This window comes from Mus musculus, chromosome 17 (genome assembly GCF_000001635.26).
Source record: "Mus musculus strain C57BL/6J chromosome 17, GRCm38.p6 C57BL/6J".
Classification (NCBI taxonomy): Eukaryota; Metazoa; Chordata; class Mammalia; order Rodentia; family Muridae; genus Mus; species Mus musculus.
Window position 1 is genome coordinate 20,992,087 of NC_000083.6, and position 16,132 is coordinate 21,008,218.

The 16,132-nt window shown below is 37.3% G+C and overlaps 1 protein-coding gene across 1 annotated transcript; it reads right to left on the reverse strand.

Annotated features, from left to right (window-relative positions):
• Nucleotides 1-1,640: 1,640 nt before the first annotated feature.
• Nucleotides 1,641-2,600, reverse strand: Vmn1r233 (vomeronasal 1 receptor 233). The gene has a single exon (NM_134202.1). It carries the CDS (start codon nt 2,598-2,600, stop codon nt 1,641-1,643), a length of 960 nt encoding a protein of 319 aa, NP_598963.1.
• Between the last annotated feature and the right edge of the window lie 13,532 nt (nt 2,601-16,132).

Sequence of the window (16,132 nt, forward strand, 5' to 3'; positions counted from 1 at the left end):
ACCTTTCTCTTCAGAACAAAGTACATACGTATGGCTAATTCCAGATGAGAAGAAACTTATTTATATCAAATGTCTGAAAGTGTAGTGTATGTTGATTAATTTGCACAGGTTGAGCACAGCAAAGCAGATGTGATTAAAGTTTTCAGGAACATGGATCAGAAGAGCTCACATAGAAAGACAAGGAGTGAGATGGAGCTGGAACATAAAATATTTCTTCCTGCATAATATCACACTAAATGGCACCAAGCTTCCAATCCACGGTATTTGTGAAGACACTGAGAATGTCTCCAATACACAGAGTATGGGGATCAAGAAAGCAAAGTAGTCTTGAGACTTAGTTTCATTGTTTTTAAGTTTTGTACTCATGTTTGAGTGCCTGGGGTTTCAGGAAGAGGACATGGCATTCCTGGATTTGGAGTTACAGTCAGAGGTTAGCTAATACTTGGACTTTAACTTTAGGCTTTGTGAGGAGAGAACAAAATTTTAACTGCTGAACTATCTCTTCAGCACTGAAGAGATTACTGTCCATGTTGATTATTTAATATTTTAAGAAGTGAATTTCATCAGCAACATGTAGAAATAGAGAGATAATATAAAGCACAAAATTGTAATAGTCAAATATAAATCATACATACAGAAATACATTCTCTATGTGAACTGAAATTGGTTTAAGATGATCTGTTCAATGAGTTCATATTGCCTGTTTTGCATTGATTCATGAGGAAACTCAGGTGGCAGGCTTGAGTCACATTTCATTAGTTTCCATTTTGAAAATGTATGCAGAGCTATATCCAAAGTAGAAAATTCCTTTGAGCTATGAGTGCACCACTTGCACATTGAAAGATGTTAAAGATATATATATATATATATATATATATATGTCTGAATTCAAACTGTGGGTATGATTAGGGAAATAACATAACACTGTCATATACTCACAAGGGTAACAGTAATTGCATGGCATAACTGTGCCTTCTATTTTAAAATAACAGGTTGCAGAATAGAATGCAGCAGAACAAAGAAATATATAAGATATAAACAGCCGGGCGGTGGTGGCGCATACCTTTAATCCCAGCACCCGGGAGGCAGAGGCAGGCGGATTTCTGAGTTCGAGGCCAGCCTGGTCTACAAAGTGAGTTCCAGGACTACACAGAGAAACTCTGTCTCCAAAAACCAAAAAAAAAAAAAAAAAGATATAAACATTGACTCCCATCAAACAGGTATAGTATTTACTTCATGGTAAAACATCCCAAATTCAGAAAGCACAAGACAAAGGGATTTAGTGTTTTTTATTTAATTACTTTTACCTGAGACCTAAAGTTTGCAAGTTTACCTAATTTTCACTAATGTTTATATTTTAACTATGTCACATGATCATGCAAATATATAGCATGCTGTATAATGAAAATAATTTAGATATATCATTTTACTAGCTTGTGTACAAAATGACACACATAATTTCACAATATACATACATATACAAACACACACATATTTTAGTGAACACACTCATTTGCATCACAGGGATATGCATCCTTTCATGCAAAGACTCCACAGTCACTTGTCATGACTATTACTATGCATACAATTCTTTCAGAATAATTCAATAACCATGTTAGAAGTGACCAGAAGCTTTCAGGTTAGCTCTTGGCTAGAGGCTTTGGGGAAATATTCCTTTTCAAGGGCAGGCAGAAGCTGGATGCCCGAGAGTCATGACTCATGAGGAGAAAGGGACAAACAGTGGGGAAAACCAAAGAGGACATTGCAGCTACATTTGCCAGAGACCAGCTGGGATTATGCATGAGAGTTGCTAAGAGTTGACATATAGTAGAGATTGTGTAACAGGAGACAAATATGCTAACGAGTAGGAGGATGGTTTTAGTGGCTCTGGATGCAGGGGTGGATTTGGAAGAAACATTCATCCTGGGCATTTGTTGCATCCTTTGCTTGTGCCTATACAGGGTTAGAACCATGAAGCCACTGGCATATAGCATGAGTCCTAGCAAAAGTATATCAGGACTTGACACTAATGCTGCATACAGGATGTCACTGGTTGGATCATGACGCACAGCATAGCAGTATATAAAAGATTTTAGGTTTGTTGTGCTTTCATTGCTATATTTTGCCCTCATATGCACAAGATTAACACTGCTTATAATGAAATGAATTACCCAGTTCAGGTACACAGAATAACCAATGCATTTGTGCATTTTTAATTTAAGCTCTGAATGTCTGGAGTCGCTGGGACTGATCATGATGGCCTGGTAGACACTGAGGAAAGAAGTGCTGCCAATACAAACACCTCTACCTATTCTGCGAAAGGAGAAAATCAATTTGCATCCAATATCATTGAGAAAGTCTTTCAAGCCAAAAGCTGCTATTGTCTGGGGTATGCCTTTGAACAGTACTGTTAAGATGTTGGCTGCAATTAAGTGCACCAGAATCCAGTCTATAGACCTCAACCTGTCCCTTGTTAAGTAAAGAAACATATAGTGGTAGAGGAGAGAAGAATTAGCCAAAACACCAATCATAGTCTGAAACAAGATGATCACTCCTACAGACAGTTCACTGGCATCCATGCAGTCAGTTCCTCCTCTCATTGAGGATACTAAGCCAAAAGATAAGGCTGTGGACACCTGTAGTGTATCACAGAATACACAACATTCTTTATCCTAAATGAGTTCATAAGACATATTTAACCTGTAGGGCATCTTCAAATTTGACATCAATTGTACAAATGAAAGCTACTAAATGTGACAAAAGCACTCAAATATTTGTATATACATACTCTCTTGAATATATGAAAAAGTGCAAATGTCCCCTTAACACTACAGGCATAAAATATCTATGCATGTTCATCTAATATCTGAAACATATCAATTGAAACAATCATTGAAGCAGTTGGACAATAATCAAATGGCATACATGTAACTTTGGAAAATAAGCATAAACCCATACAAAATATGGTTAGATGCCAACCAAATCAGTAAATATCCCAGATAATCTCTTTATTGATACCCAAATAATGGGGTTTTCTAACTAATGAAATAAATATTGAGTTTTGTAAATTAAGGGTATATTTACAACGTGCAATGTGATACATGACAGCTTCAAACAGTCACACTGGTGGAGATGTGATTCCTATAATAATAGATAGCACTGATTAGAATATTTAAGTTCAGAGCAAAATGTAGGAGAGAGAGGAAAGGATATTCCAAAGAACCCAATTTTGTGGTCAGTCTTCCCATATTTAGTTTCCTTGAGAATGTTTTCTAACATGTGAACAAACAATTTAGTCCTAATGGTTGAAGGCAGGAAGAAATTATATTTATAAATAACTTCATTTAAATACCCCTTCTAATGCCCTAAGAAAAAATTCCTGGCATTCTAATCAATTTGTGTATTTTCAAGTTTGTGAGAATTTTGTTTCCATTAGTTGCTTCCTCAATCTGGAACTTCCTCAACCAAGTTTTGGTCAAATGAGATCTGTATTTATAAGAAATTCCAGTCAAGACTTCATTGCTTTATGAAGCACATTTTACTCCTTATTACAAGCATAACATTATAATAGTTGTAAGCCTAGAAGTTCTGAATATATGTTATGTTTATTAGATAAAAGCACAAGTTATTACTACTGTCAATTTGTTGCTTTGAGAACTTCTACATCTGATTTTATTTATGAAAGTTATTTCCAAATATTTCATGGAAAACTTTGTATAAATCAGTGTACAATTTTACAATCTGTGACACAAACAATGTACTAATGAATCATCCATTAAGAGCTTATGATCAAGTCCATCATTGTCTACAATCCCCACTGTGTAGAAGAGCTCAATAAAGCTAAACCTCATCGATATAAATTTCCCACAAGCCCAAACAGTGTCACCAAACATAAAGTGCTTCTTTTATCAGGGGCCCTTGTGAAACTTCCTCATGAGTGAAACTCTGTTTCCTTTTAAAGAAACATTATGTGACCCCCATAAGCACTAGAATTCCCTTCCAATAGTACAGAAGTTAGAAATTACTAACAGTAAAGAAAGGGATAAATTAGAATTGGAATGCAGTGTTTCTATCAACCCAGATTTCATTTCTCCTTGATCCATTCTTTAGGAGTTTCTGTGTGTCTTCTGTGGCCTTGCTAAAATCCACATCGAGTCCAATGTCCTAATCTCTCCTATGATCACCTACCAATACTCACACATTTTACCTTTTTTTCCTCTGCTTTCAAATTGCAGTCTATTACACTCTCTTCACTCTTTCTTTTTAGGATGCTGATCTCAGCATGATGGCCCCAGAAAGGTCATATGGAAAGAAGCACCCTTTGTCTCAGATATATATTTATGATTCTGTGACTTCCTTCCCTTCAGGCCTGCAATTATTATTTCACATGCAGTAGCAATGGACATTGCATGTAGGGTTGAGCAGGTAAAGATGTTGCTCTGAAGTTTCCTCCCCTAGTGACTATTAGCAAAGTACAATTACAAGTTCCAGCTGTCAGTTCTTAAGAGAATATTGTAGATTTCAGAGGGGTTGCTACTTTCTCAGTTCTCCAGAGGTCACCAAATATCACCTTTAAACTTGGATAAATAATGTGGACTGTTTGAGGTCTACAATTGAGATATGCATGTGTAGTGTATATCTTGATTATTTGAGATGTTTTGTATACAAATTTCATTATGCCTTCCTCATCTCAGGGGGTGTCATCATCATATATAGATTGGAAGTTCAATGACATATATTCTTTGATATTTTGAAAGTGAACCACAAAATAAACCAGCTGCTATAAATTCATAATAGCATTTACTGAATAAATTCAAGTTGTCCAAAATAATTTATTATTATTTGCTTTTATAACTGTAACAAATGTTCAATTGATATTTTATGAGAAAATACCATTTATCATCTTTGTTTGGCATTACTAAATGAAGTAAAATAGATTTTTAAAGAGAGCTAATATGTGTGTCTGATCAATTTTGCTGTAAGCATGATGAATTTTTAAATGAGAAATTATTTTAATTAAATTATTTCACCCTCCCCTTTTTTCAAATCTCCAAAAAACCACTACCACATCTCCTTCAAATTCATGGTGTTCTTTTCATTAATTATTACTTCATGCATACATGTATTTGCACATGCATATATATTTCTACATATACCCTGTGGAGTCTATATAATGGTACAAGTATGCATGTTTTCAGGATTAAGCATTTGGCATGGAACAAACAATTTTTATGCTTTTTCCTGTGAAAGAGTTCTCTTCTGATACCAGTTTTGCTGGTTTTCCTGTAGTTCTTTGTGTAGGATTGAGGATTCTATTAATGATCCACATGGCATGATAACCCTATGTATTCTGTGGTCTCATAAATATCTTGGCAATAATAAATAGTTCTCTAGTTGGCCCAAGAACAACATCAACAAGAGGGATACAATGCCTCCAATATCTTCTTGGGAATTTTATCTGAGTTCCCTTGCAAAATATAAAATGGGATTGGTGAGACAGAGAGACACAGGAAGTGACAGAGAGAGAGACAGACAGACAGAGAGAGAGAGAGAGAGAGAGAGAGAGAGAGAGAGAGAGAGAGAGAGAGAGAATGAATGAGGCAGGCACAGGCAGAGACACAGATACAGACACAGGTTCAGACAGAGTGAGACTATGGAAGAATAGAGAGGAGAACTCAACTATATGGACAAAGGAAAAGCTTAAATCCCTGCTGCTTTAGGCTTTCAAGGTGTAGTGAGTTGGGGTGGAAGTTACCACAACTGTGTGAAGAAATATTGGTTCCGTAGAATGAAGTTTAGTAGAATGAAGTCTCTCATTCCGAGACCTTAGAAGAAGGAATAGATGTAGCTTTTAGCTATCCCCTGAGTGAATGTTAGTAACAAAATAATACTTTGAATTGTCTAGGGATTAATTGTTTTTGAGAACATGAAGCTTACAGAGTACCAATTAGATAGGACTATAAAAGAAAATCCTCCTACCACATACTAATCAAAACACTAAATCTACAGTAAAAAAGAATATTAGAGGATACAAGGGTAAAAGGCCAGGTAACATACCAAGACAGTCCTGTTTGACAGACATCAGACTTTCCAATGGAGACTCTAAAAAAAACAAAGACCAGGACAGATGCCTTGCAGCCACTAAAAAACAACCTGCCAACCTATCCTAGGATACCCAGCAAAACTCTCAATCCCCCTAGATGGAGAAAACAAGATATTTCAAGTAAAAATTAAATCTAAACAATATCTGTTGAAAATTCTGCCATACAGAAAATAGCAAGGAAAACCCTACCTACAAAGAATAGTGACAACCAAAAAAATAAATAAATAAAACCACAGGAAATCAAGTCATTCAACACCAGCAAAACAAAACAAGAAGCACCCACAAAAACACATTTCTCAGCAGCTCATGGAACCTTCTCCAAATTTCATAATACTAATAATTTAATATAATCACTCACAAAGCAAAATGAAACACATACAAGCAAATTTAAATAATGCCTTGTATCTTATCTGATGACCATGGCTTAAAGCCTGCCTTTAATGACAGAAACACTAGAAAACCTACATAGTCATGGAAAGTGAACAACTCTCTACTCAATGATCTCTGACTCAGGAAAGAAATAAAGAAAAAAATTAAAGATGTCCTCAAATTCAATGAAAATGAAGGCACAGCATACCCAAATGCATAGGACATAATGAAAGCAGTGTTAAGCGGCAAGTTCATAGTACTAAATGCCTCCATAAAGAAATTAGAGATTTTTTAATACCAGCAATTTGAAGGTACATGGGAAAGCTTGAGAGAAAAAAAAACCCACCCAAGAGTAGAAGATTGTATGAAACAATTAAACCTGGGGCTGATTAGAAAAAAAGGAAAAACTAAAAACAAAACAAAAAAAATCTATAAAAACAGGAGTTGTTGCTTTGAGAAAATGATAATACATAATAACAAATTCTTAGCCAAACTAAAACACATAGAGACAATATCCAAATTTAAAAAAAAAAAGAAAAGAAAAGAAAGAAAATGGAGATGCAACAATAGACAAAAAGGAAATACAAAGAATCATTAGGTCTTACTTCAAACACTGTATGTACAATATAAAATTGGAAAACTTAAATTAAGTCGATGATTTCCTAAAGAGATACCATTTACTACAGTTAAAGATCAGATAAACTGTCTAAATAGTCCTATGACCCATGAGGAAATAGAAGTAGGTGTTAAAAGTCCCCTCCCCCTTAAAAAAAAATCCAGGACAAGGAGGTTTTAGTACAGAATTCTACCAGACTTTCAAAGAAGAGTAAAACCAATATTACTCAAATTATTCCAGAAAATAGAAACAGAAGGAACACTACCAAACTAATTTTATGAGACCATAGCCATATTGATACCTAAACCAAAGACTCAACAAAGAGAATTTCAGACTAGAGAGACTTGTGGAAGAGTTGGGGATAGAAGAGAAAAGTTGGAGGGGTCAAGGACACCACACAAAGACCTACAGAGCCAAGTAAGCTGAAATCACAGGGGTTCACAGAACCTTGGCCTCTAACCAGGGAGTATCAGGAGCTGGACGTCAATCCCCTATACCTTTTTTGCAAATGTGCAGTTTGGTCTTCATGTGAGACCCCCTAAGAAGTGGAGCTGTGGCTGTCTCCATCAGTGTTTCCCCTTACCTGGAATGCCTGTTTCAGCCTCAGTGGGAGAGGATTGCCTAGTCCTGCTGGGACTAGATTGTCCAGTGTGGACTGATACACAAGCTAGGCTCCTCTTCGTTGAGGAGAAAAGGTATAGCCAATGGGGTGAGGCATTTGTAAAGGTGAGACTAGGAAGAGAAGGGGGAGGGTAGCTGTGGTCAGGATGTAAAGTGAATAATAAAAAATGTCAATGGTAAACTGAAGAACTTTCTTTATAGAAGTTCCTGGTAGAAAGCACTAGGATATTAGTAGAAAGTTAACAAAAATTTCCATATAGTAAAATATTCAATTATTCTCAAAATGTTTCTAAAACAAAAATGATTTTATTAAGAAAAAACACTAGGATATTGGTAGAAAGTTAACAAAAATTTCCATATAGTAAAATATTCAATTATTCTCAAAATGTTTCTAACACAAAAATGTTTTATTAAGAAAAATTTATTCTCAATATTTATTACTATATTAACCCTGAGTGTAAGAAGAAATATCTCTATGCATTTATGGTCATTCACTTAGTCTGTGGTACTTATTTGAAGACAATTCTTTAAGAATAGGATGACTGTGAATTTCAGAATATACTTAACTACTTAATTAAAAAGGCATAAAATCAACATTCAGAACAAGAGAACATATATTAACTTTCTAATGCCAATTAAAAATATTGTTATTATTGTGCTTATAATAAAATTACATCATTTTTTTCTCTTCACTTTGTTCCCACTAAATGTTAAAAACTTCCCTCCTTTTACAAGATCATGGCCATTCTAAATTAATTTTTGTTACATATAAACATATATGTATGTGTGCATATAATTTAGGAATTATATGTATATATATAATTTTATGTGATATATCATTTATATTTCATATATATTCATATATAATACTATAATTCATATATAAATGAATATACTTATATATACATATATTCTTAAATTACATATAGATAAAACCTACTCATTTTTTATGTTACTTTTCATTTGTTTTCAGTGGTGGCAATTTTGCCTTTGATAATTATTTACTTTGCATTACCCCAGGAAAAATATTTTCTTTTTCTGTCAGCATTTCCTAATTCTGTGTAGTTCTTCTTGTATGACTGAAGTCTCAGGAGATTTCTCCACTCACACTAACATGTCTATTGTTGTTATCCTTGTTCAGCAACTATTTTAGCAGTCAGATTTGTGAGACTTTAAGTATAATTAGGGATAACAAAGACATTCCTAGGAGATGCAATCTCAGAGCAAACTCCCTTGATCCCCAGGCTCTTACAATCTTTTTTTTTTTCTTTTTTTTTTTTTTGGTTTTTCGAGACAGGGTTTCTCTGTATAGTCTTGGCTGTCCTGGAACTCACTTTGTAGACCAGGCTGGCCTCGAACTCAGAAATCTGCCTGTCTCTGCCTCCCAAGTGCTGGGACTAAAGGCGTGGGCCACCACGCCCGGGCATGGCTCTTACAATCTTTCTGTCTCATCTACCTTAATGAAAACAGGGTCTTAGGAGTAGAAGTTGTATTATAGAGGCATCAGATGGGGCTGGGTTCCAAAGCTCTTCATTTTGATTAAATATGGCAGAACTCCAATGGCTCGGACTCTAAGATGAATTGATAAATAAGACCTCATGAAACTGAAAAGTTTCTGTAAAGCAAAGGACATAGTCAATATGCAAATGGACAACTTACAGATGGGGAAAAAAATCTTGACTAACCCCATATCTGATAGAGGGCTAATATCCAAAATATATGAGGAATTCAAGAAGCTAACCTCTAAAAAAATCAAACAACTCAATCAAAAAATGGGTACAGAGCTAAATAGTGAATTTGCAGCAGAAGAGTTTCAAATGGCAGAGAAGCCCTTAAAGAAATGTTCAAAATCCTTAGTCATTAGGGAAATGCAAGTTAAAACAACCCTGACATTCCATCTTATACCAATCAGAATGGCTAAGATCAAAAACTCAGGTGACAGCACATGTTGGCAAGAAAGAGGAGAAAGAGTAACACTCCTCCATTGCTGGTAAGATTGCAAGTTGTTACAACCACTATGGAAATCAATCTGGAGGTTCCTCAGAAAATTGAAAATAGATCTACAGGAAGACCCAGATATACCATTCATGGGCATATACCCAAAGATGCCCCACCATGCCACAGTGGCACATGTTCCACTATGTGAATAGAGGCATTTTTTTTTTTCTGATAGCCAGAAGCTGGAAACTACCCATATGTCTCATAGTGAAATAATGGATGCAGAAAATGTGCCTCATTTACACAATGGAATTACTACTCAGCTATTAAGAACAAGGACATCATGAGTTTTGCAGGCAAATGGATGGAACTAGAAAATTTCATCTCGAGTAGGGTAACTCAAAGCCAAAAGGACATGCATGGTATGTACTCACTAATAAGTGAATATTAGCCAAAAATGTACAGAATAACCAGGACACAACCCACAGGACTCAAGAAGGTTAACAAGCCTAAGGACCCAAGTGAGTATGCCTCAATCCCACTTGAGAGGGAGAAAAAAGCTGTCACAGGGAGCAGAGTGAGGGTGGAACTTAGATGGGAGAGTGGACAGGGAGGCAAGTGGGGGAACATGGTCGTATTGGGTGCGACATGTGTGAAGCCCTGAGGACCAGCAGAAGGAATGGAAACAGGCAACCTCAGGAGGTAGGAGGTGGAAGGGACCCTCTAAAATTCACCAGAGACCTGAGAGTTGATAGTCTTTCATGACCCAAAAGCAGAGACCTTAGCTGAAATGCCCAACAGTGGGGGAAACGAACTTGTAGAGTCCACCTCCAGTAGAAAGACAGGGCATCAAATGGAGGGTTGGGTTGCCATTCCACAGTCAAAAACTCTGACCCAGAATTGTCTCTGTTTAAAAGAACTGCAGGGACAAAAATGGAGAAAAGACTAAGGGAAAGGAATTTCAGGGATTGGCCCAAATTGGGATCCATCTCAAGGGAAGGCTTCAAGACCTGACACCATTTAGATTCTATAATGTGCTTACAGGTAGGAGCCTGGCATGGTGGCTTTCTAAGAGGCCCAATAAGCAGCTGAAAGTGTCAGATGCAGATAATTACACTCAATCAAAGGACCCCCGTGGCTGAATTAGGGAAGGGCTGAAAGAAATTGATGATGAGGGTGACCCCATGGGAAGACCAGCATTATCAACTAACCTAAACCCTGAAATCTCTCAGACACTGAGACATCAACCAGGTAGCATATGCTAGCTGATATAAGGTCCCTGACTCATATACAGCAGAGGACTTAGTGAGAAAAGAAGCACCTAACCATGGAGAGACTTGAGGCCCCAGGGAGTGGTTGGGTCTGGTAAGGTGGGTTGGGGTGTGGAAACATGCTCTTGGAGATGGGGGAATGGGTTGAGGAACTGTTGGAGGGCTGATGGGGAGGGGGATAATGACTGGCCTGTAAAAAAAAAAAAGATGAAATAATGATAATAAAAAAAGTAGAGTGGGAAAAGTGATCCCATAAGTATTTCTTGTGTGAATATAAACTAATGTAATTAACATGGCGATTATACTATGATTGCTTCAATCACTGAAAGTATAAATGTCATAAGATCCATCTATGCCTCTTCTGGAACATTCTTAAGTCAACATGGCAGAGATACTTGCTCATGCATGTTAAGCAAAGGAATATTCAGAATATATTCACAATACAGGAGCAGGGTACTTATCTCCCAACGGACAAATAAAGAAAGTATCAACTAAAACTTCTGATTTTAATTCATGTGTGCATACTGTATGATAGACTCATAAAACACATTCTTAGATTTTCAAATATTCCTTTGTTCTCTGTCTTAAAGATGTTCCCAGATGTTTGTGTTAAGGTATGTTGGATATTTATAGTATGTGTGTTTCCATGTGTGTGTGTTTTCATCTCTCTCTCTCTCTCTCTCTCTCTCTCTCTCTGTGTGTGTGTGTGTGTGTGTGTCTGTGTGTGTGTGTGTCTGTGTGTATTTAAGTGCACATGAAGAAAGCAGAAAAGTATTTTTTTTCTTAGTTAAGCAATTCTAATGTATAGACTAGGGAAATAATCAGATTATGGTATAAAAAGTACAGTAGAAAAATACCAAATTTTCTCTCATCTATAGAATATACACATCTTTCATGAAGAAAGAATGACTTAGAATGAGGAGAGTAATTAATTACATTTGACCTAAAAATAAGGGTGATAGAGAATTAATAACCAGCCAAGCACATTGTTACATTATATGAAAATGCTATAATGACACCCATTGAACTGTGTATTACTGAAGAAAGACATCATAATTGTGAGAAACAAACCATTAATACCATGTTACATGAACACCCTAGATCACTGGAAACCTTGAAATCACTAAAGATAAAATTTCCTATCATCCTATGAAAGATTTCTGTTGTTGTGTCCATATATATGCATATCTTGGATCAGCCAGAGCAGCTAATCACAGAATTAGAGATTATGCATATATTACACATAGATTATTAAGTGTCATCTCAATTATATAAGAACATACAATACACTTTGCACAAAAAGTATTGGCTTGTATCTGTCCCAAAACATATGTAGCACATGTTACCTAATGAGGTTCTAGCTGTACACTCATCAGTACAATTTACCAGTAGACATGCATGTTCTAAAATGAACATAAGAGGATGAACCACAGGTCATTTTTGCCATGAAATGATGTTGTCTGTAGATCTTCACCTTTCACTTGTTCCTCCAGACTCACCTCCAGCTCTGCAAGTGACCATCAGCTGCAGCTTTCCCTGCATCTCTCTTCTAAATCCCATGGATATCACAGATCTTCCAACCTAACACTCCCTACTCCACCCCCACACATTGCTTTATCTCTTACCTCCAATCCAGAAGGCACTCCCTGCTATCCAAAAGTCCACTCATCCCAGAGAAAAAGGTAAGTCGAATACAGATATTTATCTCACCTTCAGTTCCTCCATATCAAAAGTGCCAGTTTTATTCCCAGTGCTAGATAAGATCTATATTCCTTTTCTACCCTCATTCCAAGGAGACTAAATGAGAAAATCCTGGTAGAACACTTTGCTGTCCTTCATTTGAACATATCCAGACACCTAGCCTGTCTCCTTTCCTTAATGTCATGTTCTAATGTCTAGAAACACATTTTTACTGGAAACCTTGGTGTCTATACCTATAAGCCCAACATAATTTGCCCCCACCCCCAAGGAACACACATCCATCATGTTCTGTAAAATCCAGAGAAACACAAGAAAAAAAGCACCAATAAGAAACAAAAAAAAAATGAAAACAAACAAACAAAAACCCAAATATCACAAAGGACTGTAATCTATCTAATTCTAAACACCTAGATGCTATGAAAGAAGGCAAAACCATACAATAGAAAAAAGAAAGTTACTGGAACAAATGATTCTGGTCTATCTGGATGTCTACATGTGTAGAATAATGAAAATATATACATATTTATCATGCTGCAAAACTCAAGTCCAAGTGGCTCAATGACCTCAACATAAATCTTTTACTTTGTTGGATACTTTATTTATTTACATTTCAAATGTTGCCCCCTTCAGGGTATGAAGTGTTCCCTCACCAACCTACCCAGTCCCACCTTCCCACTCTGGGGTTCCCCTACACTGAGGCATTGAGCCTTCACAGGACTAAAGGCCTCTCCTCCCACTGATGTCTGGAAAGGCCATCCTCTCTGCTACATATGCAGCTGGAGCCATGGGTCTATCCATGTGTACTCCTTTGTTAGTGGTTTAGTTCCTGGAGGTTCTGGTGGTGGGGGTAGGGGGTGTCTGTTTGGTTGATATTGTTGTTCTTCCTGTGAATTGCAAACCCCTTCAGCTCCTTCAGGACTTTCTCTAACACCTTCATTGGGAACCCTGTGGTCAGTTCAATGGTTGGCTGCTAGTATCTGCCTCTGTATTTGTCAGGCTCTGGCAGAGGCTCTCAGGAGGCTTATATATAAACTTATATATATATTCATAGTTCTTTGCTGTCCACCGCATTTATATGGAAAGATGTTATTCATGAAAGACCGCTCATACTTTTGCTGCCAGACACAACTGTAATCGAGATGGTATCTCTCACTTCTGGGTAGCTTGCACACAACAAAAGGTGTTCTGCAGACTTTTGGGGGGTAAAATCATATCTAGCTGAGAACTCTGAAAGGTATAATACTGATCTACAAATCAAGGTGCACCCACTGTGAAATAATTGCATCTCTTTGGGGAAAAGCCTGCCATGTCCTCATTGAGGTTAAGACCTGCTCTGCTCTACAGTATGGAATCCATGCTTTTCATAGCAAACATACTTGTGCTTGTGAGCTTATGTTTGGGCAACACACAACAAATTGAAAGAAGGAGCAGGTAGATATAAAGTACTATATTGGAGAAAACATACAAAAGTAATATTGCTATGCCCACTCCAGTGAAGTCTGCTTGACAGGTGGAAAGGCCTGGAAGCACTCGAGAAGCAAAGAGTTTCAAGGAAACTTAGCCTCCTGGAGCCTTGGCATTCCCATAGCTAGAATGCCCCAGATTTGTCCCTGCAATATTGTGGGTCTTGCATGCTTTCTTACAGTACTTTACTGAATATGAGTTAGAAATCTCAGGGCAAGCTTAGCAAAGTATACTTAGAATCTTCATTACAGCCAGGTATAGCAGACTACATTGCATATTAGAAGCAAATTGGTGAATTCTTCTGACAAATGGAGATTCCCCACAGATACTTAAAAGTAAAGCCAACTTACACTCATATGCAAGAATTTACCAAGGCCTAGGAAATAGGGGGTTTGTGGTATTGCATTATTCATAACAAGGTCTGCTAGAGCTGAACCCCCTGGTGTTAACTTTCACAAGGCTCAAAGGAGTAGCACAAATTGTGTCTAGGATGTGAAATTCTTATCTGTCATTAGCTGACCCTAGGCAGGGCTGTTTTATCGTTGCCGTAAACATTACCTGGTGCCTGTAAGTCCTTTTGAAGTCATTCCTCTGTTTTGTGTCAGATAACTTCAATGTACTTTGCCTGCTGTGACATCCTACTCCTTCGTTTTCTGTAGTATATAAGACTGGTGTTCACTTTGTGGCATTACATTCAGATCTAACACACTCTCTTGTGTCTGTGTCTGTCAATTCTCGCTGACTCTATACCCATCTGTCTGAGAGTCTGATTCCCATGGATTGAGGGGGGCCCACTGAGCCCAGTCCGTGGCATAATATCAAATCGGGTGCTTATAACATGTAGCCAAAAGGGACTGTAAAGCCCTTCCCAAGTGAGTAGGTTCCAAGTTGAGCACAGTCTCGGCTCCATGGATGAGCTCCCAGCTTCTGGTTCTGACCACCTGTCTTAGTCAGGGCTTCTATTCCTGCACAAACATCATGACCAAGAAGCAAGTTGGGGAGGAAGGAGTTTATTCAGCTTACATTTCCACATTGCTGTTGATCACCAAAGGAAGTCAGGACTGGAACTCATGCAGGTCACGAAGCAGGAGCTAATGCAGAGGCCATGGATGAATGTTACTTATTGGCTTGCTTCTCCTGGATTGTTCAGCTTGCTTTCTTATAGAACCCAAGACTACCAGTCCAAGGATGGCACCACTCAGAATAGGCCCTCCCTCCCTTGTTCACTAATTGAGAAAATGCCTTATAGCAGGATCTCATGGAGGCATTTCCTCAAGGGAGTTTCCTTTCTCTGTGATACCTTCAGCTTGTGTCAAGTTGACACACAAAACCAGCCAGTACAGGACCCTAGGCACATATTCATGAGATAAAAGAATCCTTATGGAAATGGTTCACCTTCTAGTGGTTCTCAAGAGCAATACCATATTTTAAATATCTTTGTTTCCTCTTCTCTTTTTCTTACCTCTGCTTCAGATTTAGGGGGGCAACCTGCCCAAGGACATGGCATTTTGAAGGACATTTGCAGAGAGGATGTCCAGACTCTGAGCAACTGCTTTCAATAGGATGAATAGCAAATGACTTTCTACTAACATAATGCATATATTAAAATGTTCAGCAGGAAGTAGTAGGGATCATGAGACAGTAGTGTAGGGTGAAATGATTACTATTCATTATATATTTAAAAGTATGTATCTGAAAGTACTTTGCAATGGTGAAGTACCAGGGAAACTCAGTGCATCTCATTATTCTATACTGGTGATAGTTTGTTGAATTCTATGTGTACTTCCTTTGGAAATGTTTGATGAACTGTAGATATGCTACATGGTGGAAATGAGAAGAAATATTTTTCATTAGCCATTCCTCAAATTATTCCCGCTGACCTTTGACAGTTACATCTGCAGACTGCTGTCACAAACATCCTTTAGAACACATGTACTTGTATGCAAGAGTTTGTTTCTATTTAAAGTAGATACAGTAAGAACTTTCAATGAGAATGCCAAAATAGCTTATATGCTGTTTCAAACTTTCAAGCCAAAAAGCACTTAAAAT

Coding starts and splice junctions, on each gene's coding strand:
- Vmn1r233 (NM_134202.1), bottom strand. CDS start 2,600: ATGAGAGGAGGAACTGACTGCATGGATGCCAGTGAACTGTCTGTAGGA.